The sequence below is a fragment of the Phocoena phocoena genome, chromosome 3, assembly GCF_963924675.1.
Source record: "Phocoena phocoena chromosome 3, mPhoPho1.1, whole genome shotgun sequence".
Lineage (NCBI taxonomy): Eukaryota > Metazoa > Chordata > Mammalia > Artiodactyla > Phocoenidae > Phocoena > Phocoena phocoena.
The window spans coordinates 152,873,219-152,888,526 of NC_089221.1; the positions used below are offsets into that span (position 1 = coordinate 152,873,219).

At 60.3% G+C, this 15,308-nt stretch overlaps 1 protein-coding gene across 1 annotated transcript in view; it reads left to right on the forward strand.

Moving 5' to 3' along the window:
• UNC5A (unc-5 netrin receptor A) overlaps positions 1–14,584 on the forward strand; it is a 61,692-nt gene extending 47,108 nt beyond the window's left edge. The window contains exons 3-15 of the mRNA XM_065874086.1: positions 5,114–5,257; positions 5,507–5,610; positions 5,772–5,952; positions 7,377–7,541; positions 8,588–8,776; positions 8,882–9,184; positions 11,955–12,042; positions 12,268–12,436; positions 12,617–12,850; positions 12,980–13,129; positions 13,214–13,378; positions 13,999–14,177; positions 14,419–14,584. Coding sequence (XP_065730158.1) covers positions 5,114–5,257; positions 5,507–5,610; positions 5,772–5,952; positions 7,377–7,541; positions 8,588–8,776; positions 8,882–9,184; positions 11,955–12,042; positions 12,268–12,436; positions 12,617–12,850; positions 12,980–13,129; positions 13,214–13,378; positions 13,999–14,177; positions 14,419–14,584 — 2,237 coding nt within the window. The remainder of the gene's footprint in view (positions 1–5,113; positions 5,258–5,506; positions 5,611–5,771; positions 5,953–7,376; positions 7,542–8,587; positions 8,777–8,881; positions 9,185–11,954; positions 12,043–12,267; positions 12,437–12,616; positions 12,851–12,979; positions 13,130–13,213; positions 13,379–13,998; positions 14,178–14,418) is intronic.
• The last annotated feature ends 724 nt before the right edge of the window (positions 14,585–15,308 follow it).

Sequence of the window (15,308 nt, forward strand, 5' to 3'; positions counted from 1 at the left end):
CGTTCCCTGAGCACCCACCCTTGAGCCGTTGACACAGCCCCACGGAGATGGGGGCAGCACAGCGACCTCTCATTGAGTTCTGGGATCTGTGGCTGCCCAGGGAGGCTCCTCGGGGAAGGTGATATGTAAACCTGGTCAGGGCGAGAAGAGGAGAAGGGCGTCCCAGGCACCCCCAGAAAGGGACACAGCACAAGCAAAACCCTGGAGGCAGATGGGCCGGCGTGCGGGTCGAGGCTTAGCAGGGAGGGTGTGGAGTGTGTGCAGCGGGCAGTGGTGCCATCCAGGAGCCTCACCCGTCCGGCTCTGGAGTGAGGTCACAGTCCTGTGGGATTTCAAGCTACCGAGTGACATGACCAGAGCTATGGGTGACACTCGGAGCCAGTGTGGGGGGCTGACAGGAGAGGCAGACCCAAGAAGTGCCCCTTCTGTGGGACACCTCATTCCCCACCTCCAGCCCTGGCCTTAGGCAGTAGGCAGTGGGGATGGGGGCAGAGAGCCATTGTTTGGGTTCCCACGCTCCCCGAGAGCAGGCCCGGCAGAGCTAACAGCCTCTCCTCCTCGCTAACTGGACCCCAGTTAAGCTCATTTCTTACCCCTTCGCCTTGATGCTTTGTGGAGCCCACACACATGATGAGCCCTCAGGTTAAGTCCTGAGCCCCTTCCCACTGAGGCTCAGCCAGCCTGAGACATACAGCCCACAGACCCTGTGCCCAGTATGGCCACTTGAGTGAGGCCTGAGTCACAGGGGCAAGCAGGTGGCACCCAGAACAGCTCACACTGATGCCAAGGGCAGGCAGGGGACCACAGGCCCAGAGGGGTGGCCCATGCTCCTGGTGGGAGGGACTGGGCAGCCCAGGAAGGATTCCCGGAGTGGGGGTGGGGTGGGGTGATAACATCCAACCTCAGTCTTAAAACCAGCTGGAATGACTGTTTATCAGGCCAAAGGACAAATGCAGGGAATGGGAGGCTGGCCAGAGGCCCAGGTTTGGAGCGGCAGAAGTGGGGGTCGGGGGGGTGGTCGGCAAGACGAGGAAGCTGCAGCCACACTTGCACTGTGGGAAGCTGGTGCCAGGCAGAGGGAGACTGGAGGAGGGGGCCCTGCCCTGGTGAACTCGGAAGCTCTCACAAGAACCCAGATGTGAGCAGACAAGCCCTGAGTTTCATCAGCGTGTGATTTAGATCTCAGAGCCAGCCTGTCCTATCACAGATGGCCCTGACTCATCCAGGGCTCCAACCAGGCATTCTGGTCCACAGAAGTCACACCCCATCCTCCCCTGCCAGGGTCACCAGGTGCTGGTCTTCTTCCCCCCAAGTGTCAGCCCCCTAGTGAGTGATTCTTGCCCAGGTCCTTGAGCCCTGCATTGTCCTGGCCTTACACACACCTGCTGCTGGCAGCGTCCTCCTTGCAGTCCTCAGGTCTTAACTGAGCACCTGCTCTGTGCCAGGCCTCGGTGAGGTGCTAAGAATTTAGCCCACAAGGCTCTTGGTGCAGGTGATCCAGCTCTGCCTCCCACTCTCAGGAGGGGAATGCATGGGGTTGGTGCCCTCTGCGGCAAGACCCCCTTCCCTCCCTGGGCCTCAGTTTCCTCCTCTGTAAAATGGGGATGAGGATGGCCCCCCCTTGGTCGGGGAAGCTGTGAGATCTCTCACACCCAGGTGGAGCCCAGCCCCAGGTCTTTCCTCTCTCCCTACCCCATGCCTAGGGCCCAGCACCACTCTGCAGCATTATGAGTCCTCCTGCTGCTGAGGTAGGTCCCCCAAGGAAAGGACAGGTGAGGAAGAGCAAGCCACAGCCAGAGACCTGTCTCCCCACAGCCTTGAGAGCCTGTCCTGGAACCTCTTGGAAGGTGCCAGGCCAGCCCCAAACTGCTCACACCTCCCTTTCCTGGCTTCCCACATATACCTCTCCTTGTCTCCTGCCATCACGAGGTCCGGAATCCATGGCTTGGCTGAGACCCAGGCTCTTGCCTACATAGCAGTCACAGGCCAGGCCAGCCCTCAGCCCACATTCCCCAACAGGCTCTCCTGGCCTTGCTCCCTTCAAAGCCAGGCAGAGAGCAGAGCTCACAGGGACAAGTCCCCATAGCCACCAGGGCCCCCTCCTGCTCTGAGCATCCAACCTCAGGCCTCCCATGGCCTGCAAATCTGAATTTTCATTGATCTTATTGACTTCTCAACCCAAAGCCATTGAGTGCTTTGAGGCAAAGAGATAGGCTTCTTGCTTACCCACAAACAGTTGCCCAGGCCATGGGCGGCACCACCATGCTACACACAGACCCAAGACCCTGAGCCAGGAATGCTCTGTGGTCAGGCAGGTATGATGGGGTCAGAGGTCAGCTCAAATCTGAAGCCCCACCCATTTCTGCATGGGGGTGGGGATGGCAGGGTGGACACCCCAGGAGAGAGCACCTGATCTCCCCCTTGCTCGCCCCCATTCCCCATCCAGAAGGCCAGGGGGAGGGGACCAAAGCCTGAAATCTCTTGAACCCAAACCCACTGATAGTGTAAAAGCTGGAAATTTGCAAAACCAAGCATTGGAGTCTGGTCTGGGAGTGTGATTTATCATGTATTAAACAAACTGACTGGTTATTAGAAGCAGTTTGGTAAGAAGGTACCCTAAGCCCTCACTTGCCCTCAGAGCCCCCTACCCCCACCCCTCCACCTCCCAGAAACCCTCAGCATGCCCACACCAGGGCCTCCCCACACGCCCACGGCACTCACACGCCAGCACACACCCGACACGCTCCTAGGCCTGGGGCAGCAGGGACCCCTACATCCTCCCATCCCTCCCCAAGGCTAGCATCTGCTCACATTTACCAGGCAGGTGCGGACACAGCCGTGCCCAGAAACTGCTCCCAGGAGCCAGGCTGCTCATTGACGTGCAGCAGGGAGGGCACGGCCCCTCATTTCAAGGACCAGAAGGGCAGGCTCTGGGTCTCCCCACCTCCCAGAGCCTGTGGGGCTCAAGGGCACTGCCTGGATCTAGACCTCATGGACAAACCTGGCCCTTATTCGTGGCAGCAAGAAGGAGATGAGATGGCAGGACAGAAGTGTGGAGGAGACAGGGAAAAAGAAATAGGAGCACTTAAATTTTTTTTTTTAAGATTTTTTTCTAATATTTATTTATTTACTTGGCTGTTGCAGCCAAATAGTTGCAGCACTCAGGATCTTCGTAGAGGCACTCGGGAATCTTTCGTTGCAGCGCACAGGCTCAGTAGTTGCGGCGCACAGGCTTAGTTGCCCCGAGACATGTGGGATCTTAGTTCCCCAACCAAGGATGGAACCCGCATCCCCTGCATTAGAAGGCAGATTCTTAACCACTGGACCACCAAGGAGGTCCCAGGAGCACTTAAATTTAGTGCTGTTCTCCCTGAGCTGAGCTGCCTGGGTGGTGCATGAGCTCCCCCCACCACCATGGGGGACAGAGCAGTCCATCCATAGACCTGTCCACCCAAGAGAGGAAAAGTATCCAGTTCAGAATGTTCTGGAGGTCTCCCACCACTAACCCCAAAGGCTGAGAGGGAGGACCCTGTCTCTACCCCCGAGTATGTGCACAGCTCCTTCTCAGATGCTCCAAGAATCTGTGTGCTTGACAGCTGGCTGGTGCCCAGGGCCCCTCTCCTATGCACAGACCCTGTAAGGGACCCTTTCTCGCTTCTCAGCCCTCATCCCACACCGCTAGAATGCACACATCCAGTGCCTTAGAGGATGGGGTAGGCAGTGCCCAGAATGGAGGGATCTAGCCCAGTGATTGTGACCTCAGCCAGAGGTGATACACACCACCCAAATCCTGCGAGAACTCACGGGGAGGGCAGGGGTGAGGGATAGGAAAATCTGGGAGCCCAGTGTGGGAGCCGGAGAGACTCATGAGGAGGGGTCTGGGCAGGGGTCAGGGAAAGACACGTTAGAGAAATTAAGACAGAAAACAGCCTCCTGGCTTGCCTGCTCAGCCTGGCGGCGGCTCCTCCTGCAATGCAGCCCTAATTGAATTTCTCTGTTAACAATGGAAACACCAGCCTCTCTCCCTCTTTCTGATAAGCCAATGACCCAAGGGAAATTGGGGTCAGGAGGAGGAAAAATTGGAAACAGTCTTTTCTTACTCCTGGGGACACTGTTTTGTCTGAGGGCCAGGGGCCTGGAGGAGGACTGGTATTCCCCCTCCTGGGTCCTCAGAAATCTGGACCCTCCCCAGATGCCCCACACCTGGTTCTGGGTGTGGCAGACATGGGGGGACTGTGTCCATCCTTGAGAGGTGTTTCCTCCAGCCCAGTCCATTCAGGGTAGAGAGGGTCCCGGCCACCCATCACAGGCCAGCTTCCCCTCTATGAGCTGCCCCCTCCCCCTCGCCAACATTTCTCCCTGTGGGATGGGCACCCCCAGCACCCTCCTCCGGTGAACCCCTCGCACGCCTGGGATTCTGAGCACTCTGAACATACTCTGGATTCAGACGGCAGACAGCCCTGGACGCCTATGGCAAGTCACTGCCTCTCTGAGCCTCTGTTTCCTCATCCGTGGAGTGGGAGCAATACCTCCAGGAGAGCAGATTGAAAAAGATAAGCCAGCACATGGGAAACCCTTACTAAGCCCCAGGGGTCTATTATCATACAACATAATCACTGTAATTATCTTGTTAATAGCTGTTATTATATTATCGCTCACCAGGATGTACCTACTAACCCCAGGAGGTGAGCCAGATCGCTCCTTACCCTCTTTTTTAACCCACAAAGGTCCCAGGGCTAGCCTATCTGCCCCACCTCCTCTGCCAGCCCCTGCTGCCCAAAGCTCCTCTGTGCCCTTGTCTCTGAAACAACAGGAAGCTCCTGTAGTGATATTTTTGTAAGTGACTCCAGGGAGCCAGGCCTTGGGTAGCAAAGTATAATGAATGGAAGTGCTAAGCACCCACTCTTGACCTTCAGGTGATATAAAGGGACTCCCACTGAGCCCCCCCAGTGTTCCCTCCAGGCAGAGCATTGCCCCCCACCCCCAGTCCATCCGCTTTCCTGCTGAGCAGAGGGAGGACTATGGTGGTGCAGGGGCCCGGCAGGGGACTGGACAGAGAGGCCTGGGGGCTAGGCATGGCCCCGGCCCTTGCTACCCACCCCTCCACCCTCAGGACTGCCTGCCATGGAGGTCCGCATCAATGTCTCGAGGCAGCAGGTGGAGAAGGTGTTTGGGCTGGAGGAGTACTGGTGCCAGTGCGTGGCGTGGAGCTCCTCGGGCACCACCAAGAGTCAGAAGGCCTACATCCGCATTGCCTGTGAGTCCAGGGCGGAGGTGGCCCTAGGGTGTCACTGGGGGAGGAGGTCTCATCAGAAATCCTCAGATCCTGCCTTGATGGGTGGAGGGAGTGCCTATGGACGCTGCCCAGCCACCCCCATGTCCCCCTGGGCACTTGACACTTCCTTCTGGCATGTGCCATGGCCCCTGCAGGACCAGGGGACAGGGTCAGCCAGGCTGACCTGGCGTGAGGCACTCAGCCTGGAGGACACTCTTGTTCTTCCCCCAGATTTGCGCAAGAACTTTGAGCAGGAGCCGCTGGCCAAGGAGGTGTCCCTGGAGCAGGGCATCGTGCTGCCCTGCCGCCCGCCAGAGGGCATCCCCCCAGCTGAGGTGAGCAGGGCTCCAGTGCCACTCCACAGGTGGGCAGTGCTCCCAGGTCTCAAGTCCCGCCTGCCCACCCCTGCAGGCTGATCCCCCACCCCAGGGGCCACTCTCGCTCCGGGCAGGGCCAGCATAGTCAGGTAGTACAGTGGCATGGCTCCCTCCCCCAGGTGGAGTGGCTCCGGAACGAGGACCTGGTGGACCCATCCCTGGACCCCAATGTGTACATCACGCGGGAGCATAGCCTGGTGGTGCGACAGGCCCGCCTGGCCGACACGGCCAACTACACCTGCGTGGCCAAGAACATCGTAGCTCGTCGCCGCAGCGCCTCCGCTGCTGTCATCGTCTACGGTGGGCCCCGGTGCTGGTGGGGCAGAAGGGCTCCGGGCATAGGAGAGGCACTGGGGCTGCCCTCAGGGCAACCACATGTGGCTGGCTCCCTGCAGAGCCAGGACCAGGCAAGCCAAACCGTGGCCTGACTGGGAAGGACAGGGAGAGGGCTTACTGTGGCTGTCAGGGAGCCAAGGGCATATCTGGGTGGAGATGGGGGGCAGGTTGATGGTCATCTGTGGCTGGACCATCCCTTGGCTTACTTGTGGGCAGGAGGCCATTGTGCAGAAGGAGATGAGTGGACAGGATGGGAGTCTAGGAAAGTGGCAGACCACAGCCTGTACTCCTGTGTCCCCGGGGTAGGAAGTAGAGCGACCTGGGCACCCCCAGGAGCAGAAAGAGGGAGGGGTGCGGGAGTAACCCCCGTGAAAGGCTGGGGTTTGGGTTGGAGGAACATGGGAGTTGTAGCTAGGGCTGGTGCCCACAGGGAGAAGGGGCTGTGGAGCGGGTGCTGCCAGGCCCTGGGGGCAATGGGCAGAAGCATGGTCTCCCCTCCAGGGCCTCTCTCTCAACACAGCTGTAGCCTGCCCGTTTCCAGCTCACAGCCCCTCTGTCATCCTGCCCCGGCCCCTGGGCCAGTGTGTCTGAGGAAGCCCCCGCTCCCTGACCCCAGTCCTTCTCTGTCCGGCCAGTGAACGGTGGGTGGTCGACGTGGACCGAGTGGTCCGTCTGCAGCGCCAGCTGTGGGCGCGGCTGGCAGAAAAGGAGCCGGAGCTGCACCAACCCGGCGCCTCTCAACGGGGGCGCCTTCTGTGAGGGGCAGAATGTCCAGAAAACAGCCTGCGCCACCCTGTGCCCAGGTACCAGCGGCTGCCGCCTCCCGCATCGCTCTTCACCACGCCATCTCCGTGCCCTGGCTCCATCGTGCCCACCAGCCTGCTCCCCATGGCTCCATCCCACCCGCCCACACGCACGCAGGGCCAGGCTCACAGTCTGAGGCCAGGATGGGTTTCAGTGTGATCGGAGGCAGGGCTCAGTCTGTGTCCAGGCCCAGCCTCAGCAGAGGGGCTGAGTCACAGGATCTAAGGTGCAGTCAGGACAGGTACAGTCAGTGTGGGGCAGGCCCCAGCCTGGTGCTGCAGAACCACCTGTGCCTGGGATCAGAGGGTCATTGTGCGACCAAGTGCCCTCACTGCCCCAGGGCCAGGATGGCCCCCGGTGTGGGTAGAAGCAAGCAGGCCCAGCGTCATCGTGCCTTTTGTCATTAGCATGCATCATCCAGGCCCGCTGGACACCAGAGGGCTTGCAGCCTGGCAGGCTTGGCCCTAGCCCTGACATTGCACCAGGTCCGGACTCCCAGTGGGGCCACACTGGCAGATGGCCTGGACTGGCTCCCTGGGCTGACCACGCCATCTCTTCTCTGTCCATGTCTGTCTCGCATCTAGTGGATGGCAGCTGGAGCCCGTGGAGCAAGTGGTCGGCCTGTGGGCTCGACTGCACCCACTGGCGGAGCCGTGAGTGCTCTGACCCAGCACCCCGCAACGGAGGTGAGGAGTGCCGAGGCACTGACCTGGACACCCGCAATTGTACCAGTGACCTCTGCGTGCACAGTGAGTCCTCTCCACCCGGGAGTCCTCTTGAGTTTGCCAGGATTGGCCCGGCCCTGCCCCCGGGAGGTGGTGGCTAAGGGATCAGTCCCCTGCCACAGGCTGCACCCCCTATTCAAAGCTCAGGACCTTGGGGAACCCCATCCCTAACACACCCAACATGTGCCCACATATACCCCAATACCTCCCATACCTGCCCTGAGACATGCATACATTTGGAGATTTTACTGTGCACACCCGGCCTCTGGGATCACCTCCCGACCCCCTTCTTGTCTTCTCCTGCAGTTTTACCTCCGCCCCTCCCCCAAGTGCACACAGAAGTCCTGTGGGGACACCAGACTTGTGACGCCTGTTAATTACAAGGCCATAACTAACAATTAAAGATCTCTGTTGGATTTTGTCTCTAGAACACACCCTCCCCCATTCTTTCAATTAAAAACCTGATTATCTGTGTCAATTCCTTTCTGATGGACATTTCTTCCATTATGCAAAGCCCTTCTAAAATCAATATAGTTTCCTCCAGACAGTCAATCACTCTCTCCTCAGCCCTGCCCCAGGCCTGTGGGAGGCAGACAAGGAGAAGAGCCCCAGCACCCCTGCTCCTGGCCCAGGGACTGGCCAGGAACCAGAATGGCAGACCCCCCCCCACCTCCCCAGAAAGCAGATTCCCTGCTTTGGGGATCCTAGGAGCTCACCCTCAGTCTCAGCTGCCCTGGGCCCCAGAAGAGCAGGTTCAGCCTAGCAGCCTGATTCCAGGCCACCCAGGAAAGTGGCTCTTCCCCTCCTCCATTCTCCATCAGCAGCAACTTCAACATGAATTGAGCTCATGAGGGTTGCAATTTGCTCAGAGAGACACAGCAAGGTGGTGGCAGATGCAGGACTGGAATGCATGTGTGCCGATTCCATGCTCCCTGCTGCCAGCGTCTGCTGCTCCACTGGTGCTGATGCCCAAGAAGTGGAGGCCGCATCCTCCTGGGGTGTAGACCGCTGACCTCTCCTTCCCGGCCTCCTGCACCCTACCCCTCCCAAGCCTGCACTCTCTCCCACAGCTGCTTCCGGCCCAGAGGACGTGGCGCTCTACGTGGGCCTCATAGCCGTGGCCGTGTGCCTCCTCCTGCTGCTGCTCGTCCTTATTCTTGTGTACTGCCGCAAGAAGGAGGGACTGGACTCGGATGTGGCCGACTCATCCATTCTCACCTCAGGCTTCCAGCCCGTCAGCATCAAGCCCAGCAAAGCAGGTGGGGTGCCCCTGTCCCCAGCACTCGTGCCGGACCCCCATGCCAAGGGCCGCCCAGACAGGGCTGCCCCCCGTGCCACTCTCTAAGTCTGTCTGATCCTTGCAGACAATCCCCATCTGCTCACCATCCAGCCAGACCTCAGCACCACTACGACCACCTACCAGGGCAGTCTGTGTCCCCGGCAAGATGGGCCCAGCCCCAAGTTCCAGCTCACCAACGGGCACCTGCTCAGCCCGCTGGGTGGCGGCCGCCACACGCTGCACCACAGCTCACCCACTTCCGAGGCTGAGGACTTCGTCTCCCGCCTCTCCACCCAGAATTACTTCCGCTCCCTGCCCCGCGGCTCCAGCAACATGGCCTATGGGACCTTCAACTTCCTTGGGGGCCGGCTGATGATCCCTAATACAGGTGGGAAGGACCCTAGAGTGCCCCAGGGAGCTCTAAGAGACAAGACTAGCATGTGTCCCTCCTGGAGGAGGACGGGACCGGGACAGCCTTGATGTTCCTCCTATGCCTCTCAGCCTCACCCCGAGGGCTGAGCCAGCCCAGCAAGGAAAGAGGATAGAGTTTTGGAGAGGATCCAGTCTTGGCTGGCAGTGGGGCTGGCACTGAGGCTGAGGCCAGAGCTATCTCCCTCTGTTGCCCAAGGACACAGGACTACTGTCCATTCATTTACACAGCCAACCAGCCTGTGTGTGCCGGGCCCTAGGCCCCAGGGATCTGGGGAACTAGTGGAGAGACAGCAGAGGAAAAATGCCTGGACAGGGGCTCCTCCACCTACCACCTCACTGAAACCCCTGGGACAGGGTCTCAGAGACACCTTCATAGAGAATCCACAGACCCTTTTGATGGTCATCTTTCGGGAAAGCGCCACAGCCTCTGGTGTGTCTCCCCTCTCCCACCCTGAAATTCTCTATTTCCTCGGTTTAGGTGACCCCACATGGCCCTGACTTCCTTGTTCCTCTGCAGCTGCTCCTGGTGCCTGCTCCCTAAATGTAGGTGTTCCTCAGAGCACACCCCCCCCCACCCCCAACCCTGGCGCCCTCTTCCCAAGTGATCTCACCCACTCCATGGCTTTAATCGCCATGTCTGTGCAGATCACTCCCATTCCTCCATCCCCAGCCACAGTTCTCCCGGGTGACAGAATCGTACACCCAGCTGCCTCCTGGACAGCTCCATCTGGATGTCTCACAGCACCTCAGATTCCTTGTGCCTAAAACAGCACCGTCTCCCACCCTCCCCCAGAACCTCCTCCTTCCCAGTTTTCTCTTCCTCAGGCATGGCACAGTCGAGTTGCTCAAGACAGAAACTAGGGGTCACCTTGGCCTCCTGCCCTTCTTCATTTTCCCCCCTCACCTTCACACCAGCTTCATTCACACACTGATCCCATCATTCTTCCTCCATTCAAATGCTCCTGCATCCTCCTGCTTGTCTTTCCTGCTGCCTCTCCTGGGCTAGGCCACCACACCTACCTCTCGTCTGAGTCACAGCTCCAAGCATTTACTCACTAGAGCCACACTTGATCATGTCCCTTTCTGGGGCTTCCACTTTTCCCTTCAAAGCCCACATGACAAAACCACAAGGACTCGTCCCCTGTGGCCAGCTGCAGTGGCCTCTCCTCCCATGCACATTTCTCCTGCACTTGGCAGCCACGGTGGGCTCTCATGAGCCCAAATACACTGGGCTGCCCTTTGTACATGCCGTCTCTCTGCCCCCATCCACTAGCTTAACTGCTACTTCTCCTTCGGGTCTGGTAGCTGTCCCTTTATGCCTCATGTCCCCCTCACGTGGCTGCTAAGATGATGAGGTGAGATGGTCCATGTCAAGCTCTTAGAAAAAGGCAGGCGCACAGTGGGCGCTCAGTGACCATGTACCCTTCACTCCCCTGGTGGGGCGAGCGGCCAGGTGGGCTGTGCTCCACCCTGCTCTCCCCCAACACCCAGCATCCTTTGCTGCCGTCCACTTATCTGTTTCCCCGCGGACTGAATGCTTCGTGAGAGCAGGGCTCATGGTTTTCCCCACCTTCCTGAGAACTCAGCATTAGCATTCACTGAATGAGTATTTGAGTGAGGGTACCCCCGCCACAGAGAGCATTCACACGTGGATCACCGAGACTATATCACCAACCCTGGCAGCCGGTACCAGGAGGCAGCACAGGATAGAGAAGGGAGCAGTAGCTGCAAATACACCACCACTGGCTTCCCTCTCTCTCCTGGGCTTCAGTTGCTGGGAAGTTGTGATATTCCGGCCACCCCACCTCAGAGCTGCCCACTCTGGAGAGCACGCATATGCTTTTGGACTTGGTGGGATAGCCATAGACTTTCTTCCCCTCTCCCTGTCATGAGCCTCTGAGGCCCCTCCTGATATAGGGGCTCTCTGTCCTAAAAGGGCAGGAAGGTGGGGCAGGACCGCTCCTTGCCATGCCCAGAGTGACTCCCCAGCCCCTGGCCTCACCGTGGCCTGCCCCCTGCCTCTCCCCTGGAACCACCTCTCCCCCAGCAGATGCTTTCTGATGCTGCCCCTGCAAGACGCTGAGACAAAGGCGAATCAGCCAGACAGGACGTGTGTGCAATGGCACTCAGACTAGGGAGGGCTACCAAAGTAGGCAAGATTGTTAAAGGCCCCAGCCCCACCTGCAGGGGGCCACTGCCCAAAAGGGAGCAAAGTCACCAGAGGTGGGGTGCCCACCCAGAGGTGGCCAAGCCGAGGGAGAGAGGAGGAACTTGAGCAGGCCAGGAGGGTGGAGCACTCAGAGGCACACTTAGGGTGGTGGCTCCAGAACAGCCAAGTACGCAGCACAGGCTAGGCCCACAGGCCAAGGGCCTTAAATATCCAGCCAAGGAGCTGGACTTTAGCCTGGAGGCAGGGAAGGTTTTAAGTGGATGATGGGGCAGGTAGGCACAGTGTACCTGGGGGTTCCAGAGTTTTCTGTGCCCAAGCTAACTAGGCAAGCATTTCCCACCTGAGTTCCCTCAGCCACTCTTGGGGTCTCCCTGACTCAGCTTCATGCCTGTGCGGGTGGTTGGCCAGCCTGGCAGTCCCAGTGGCACTTCTGTTCCCAGGCCAGGCTGGCGCCAGTCAGTCCTCAGAGGGAGGCTCAGGGAGGGACTGGCGGAGTGAGGTGTTTGGTGTCTTTGCAGCCCTGGTAAGCCCCGGCTGTCCCCCCGCTCTGTCACAGGCATCAGCCTCCTCATCCCCCCAGACGCCATACCCCGAGGAAAGATCTACGAGATCTACCTCACACTGCACAAGCCGGAGGATGTGAGGTGTGGGCATGGGCCCTGCTGCTGGGACTGGGCGGGTCCTGTCCTTTCCTGCTGTCACCGTGACGCCCCTGCCCACCCCACTATTGGGCCTGGTCTGGCCTGGCCCGAGGGAGGGCAGGGGAAGAGGGGCTCCTAAGCTCCACCCAGCTCCACAGCCCCTAACCCCAGGGTCCCAGGGTGGCCCACTGATGCCTTTCCCTTCCCACCCATATTTCCCCACTTGAGGTTGCCCCTAGCCGGCTGTCAGACCCTGCTGAGTCCCATCGTTAGCTGTGGGCCCCCCGGAGTCCTGCTCACCCGGCCAGTCATCCTTGCCATGGACCACTGTGGGGAGCCCAGCCCCGAGAGCTGGAGCCTGCACCTCAAAAAGCAGTCCTGCGAAGGCAGCTGGGAGGTGAGCCCCAAGCCTCCTTCCCACTCCCCCACCCCACCCCACCCCACCCCAAGCTCAGGGTGGTGTCTGGCTTCCTGCCTGGCCCTTGAGCCACGCCCCACCCCACCCCCCCAACCAGTCTCCGGCCACTCCTCAGAGCTGTGGTTGGCTGCGAGCTGACCCACCAGGCCCTGCCTGCAGGATGTGCTGCACCTCGGCGAGGAGGCGCCCTCCCACCTCTACTACTGCCAGCTGGAGGCCGGCGCCTGCTATGTCTTCACGGAGCAGTTGGGCCGATTCGCACTGGTGGGAGAGGCTCTCAGCGTGGCCGCGGCCAAGCGCCTCAAGCTGCTTCTGTTTGCCCCTGTGGCCTGCACCTCCCTCGAGTACAACATCCGAGTCTACTGCCTGCATGACACCCACGATGCACTCAAGGTACCTTCCAGCCCCACCCTGCCACAGGGAGGCCGGCTCTGACGGCTGACCACCCCTGGCCCTAGGGAGGAGCCAGTAGAGAGGGGCGCTCCCAGCCCCCAGGCCTGGCTGACACCTGGGACATTGCAGGAGGTGGTGCAGCTGGAGAAGCAGCTGGGAGGACAGCTGATCCAGGAGCCTCGCATCCTGCACTTCAAGGACAGTTACCACAACCTGCGCCTGTCCATCCATGACGTGCCCAGCTCCCTGTGGAAGAGCAAGCTCCTCGTCAGCTACCAGGTGCGGGCGCTCAAGGTGCTTGGAGCTGGGCACACCTGAGCTGGGCACACCTGATGCCACCTCTCTGTCACCCCCCACCCCCAGGAGATCCCCTTTTATCACATCTGGAATGGTACACAGCAGTACCTGCACTGTACCTTCACCTTGGAGCGCGTCAGCCCCAGCACCAGCGACCTGGCCTGCAAGGTGTGGGTATGGCAGGTGGAGGGCGACGGGCAGAGCTTCAACATCAACTTCAACATCACCAAGGTGGGCAGCACTGCCATAATGTGCTCCCCCACTGGGCCCACCCTGCCACCAAGCCCACCTCCTAGAAACCGCTTGGCAGCTCCCTCCAGGTCTCCCAGGGAGGGAGGTGCAGATGCACATGCAGACAGATGCTATTGGACTTGGGGAGGAGGAGATGGGAGCAGCAGGGAGAGGAGGGGGAGATGGAGCTGGCCTGGGGACCTCGGAGGACTTCCCTGAGGAGGGACTTTTACTGGGCCTGGAAGGATGAGTAAGAGTTAGACAGGCAGCAATGAGGGAACTGAGTGTGGAGGACAGAGGCAGTGAGAGGACAGCAGTGAGTTCTGAGTGATCAGCAGAGTTCTGCTGGTCAGCAGAGGGTGGCAGAGGTGACCTAGGGAAGAGTGATGGGGTGGGAAGGAGAATGAGGTCAGAAGGCTCCTCTGCTCACTGGCTGTGTGACTGTGGGCAGGTCACTGCACCTCAATGCTCCAGTGAGCAGGGCCCTGGCCCACCGGGAAGCAACAGTGCCCACGCTGTCCCCATGCCCTGAGGTTGTCCAGGCATTCCCCCAGCGTGAGGTAGCAGTGGGCTGGGCTGGGCAAGTTGTAGCGGTTACCTCCACCCCTCCCCACTTCCAGGACACGAGATTCGCTGAGCTGCTGGCCCTGGAGAGTGAAGGGGGGCTCCCAGCCCTAGTGGGCCCCAGTGCCTTCAAGATCCCCTTCCTCATTCGGCAGAAGATCATTACCAGCCTGGATCCACCCTGTAGCCGGGGTGCCGACTGGCGGACTCTGGCCCAGAAACTCCACCTGGACAGGTGGGTGGGAGATGGGCAGGGAGGGGCTGTGAAGGCCACCTGCAGTCCAGCCTGGGTGGAGAGGATGGTGGGGGGGAGGGCGGTGGACAAGACACACTCTGGGGCCTGTGCCCCAGCCACCAGCAGCTGGGGCATCCCCTTTGCTGAGTGAGGGGAGGCCCTGTCCTTGGGTGGTCTAGGAGGGTAGAGGCAGCAGCCTGAGGGAAGCCAGGCCACTGACGGGCTCCCCTCCCTTCTGCAGCCATCTCAGCTTCTTTGCCTCCAAGCCCAGCCCCACAGCCATGATCCTCAACCTGTGGGAGGCGCGGCACTTCCCCAACGGCAACCTCAGCCAGCTGGCTGCAGCAGTGGCCGGACTTGGCCAGCCAGATGCTGGCCTCTTCACAGTGTCAGAGGCCGAATGCTGAGGCCGGCGAGGCCCACAAAGCCTACACTCTCACCAGCTTTGGCACCCGCCAGGGACAGGCAGAAGCCACCACCGGGGTAGAGCTGTGTGGACAGGCCCCCTCCTGGCAGACGCTATCCCCTAACACTGACCCTTCAGACCCTGCCCGCACTCCTTCCCCTCCATGGCCTGCCTGGCCGGGCTGGCACTGCCACCTGCTCCGACTCTGCCCGGGGCCCAGGGTGGACAGTGCCTGGAGCCCGGGCTGGGCCCAGCCCATCTGTGTGTGTGTATGTGCGTGTGATGCTACCTCTCCTCCTGCCCCAGCCAGGGTACCGCATACACACGGGCATACATGCACACGATGGGCTTGGGACGTGGCCCCCGGAGCTCCTGCCTGAGCTGGACCTTATGCAAACATTTCTGTGCCTGCTGGGTAGGGGCACATCTGAGGGGCCTGGCTCCAAGCCTGTGGGACTGAGGGCCACAGCTGAACAGGGGGCGGCCCCTGGATTCAGGCACACAACTACCACACGGGCATGTGCCCACACATGTCCCGTGTGCTCCTGTCACATGCATCCCCCCACACATGCATCTCATGCTGTACACCTGGAGGCTGCTCACGTCTCTCACGCCCGGTGTCAGTCCACATCTGCCTCTCACATGCTGCCCTTCTCCCACCCACCCAGGGACACCCAACGGCTCCTCTCCGATCCCCCCCTGCCCCCAGCCACGAGGAGCCCTGC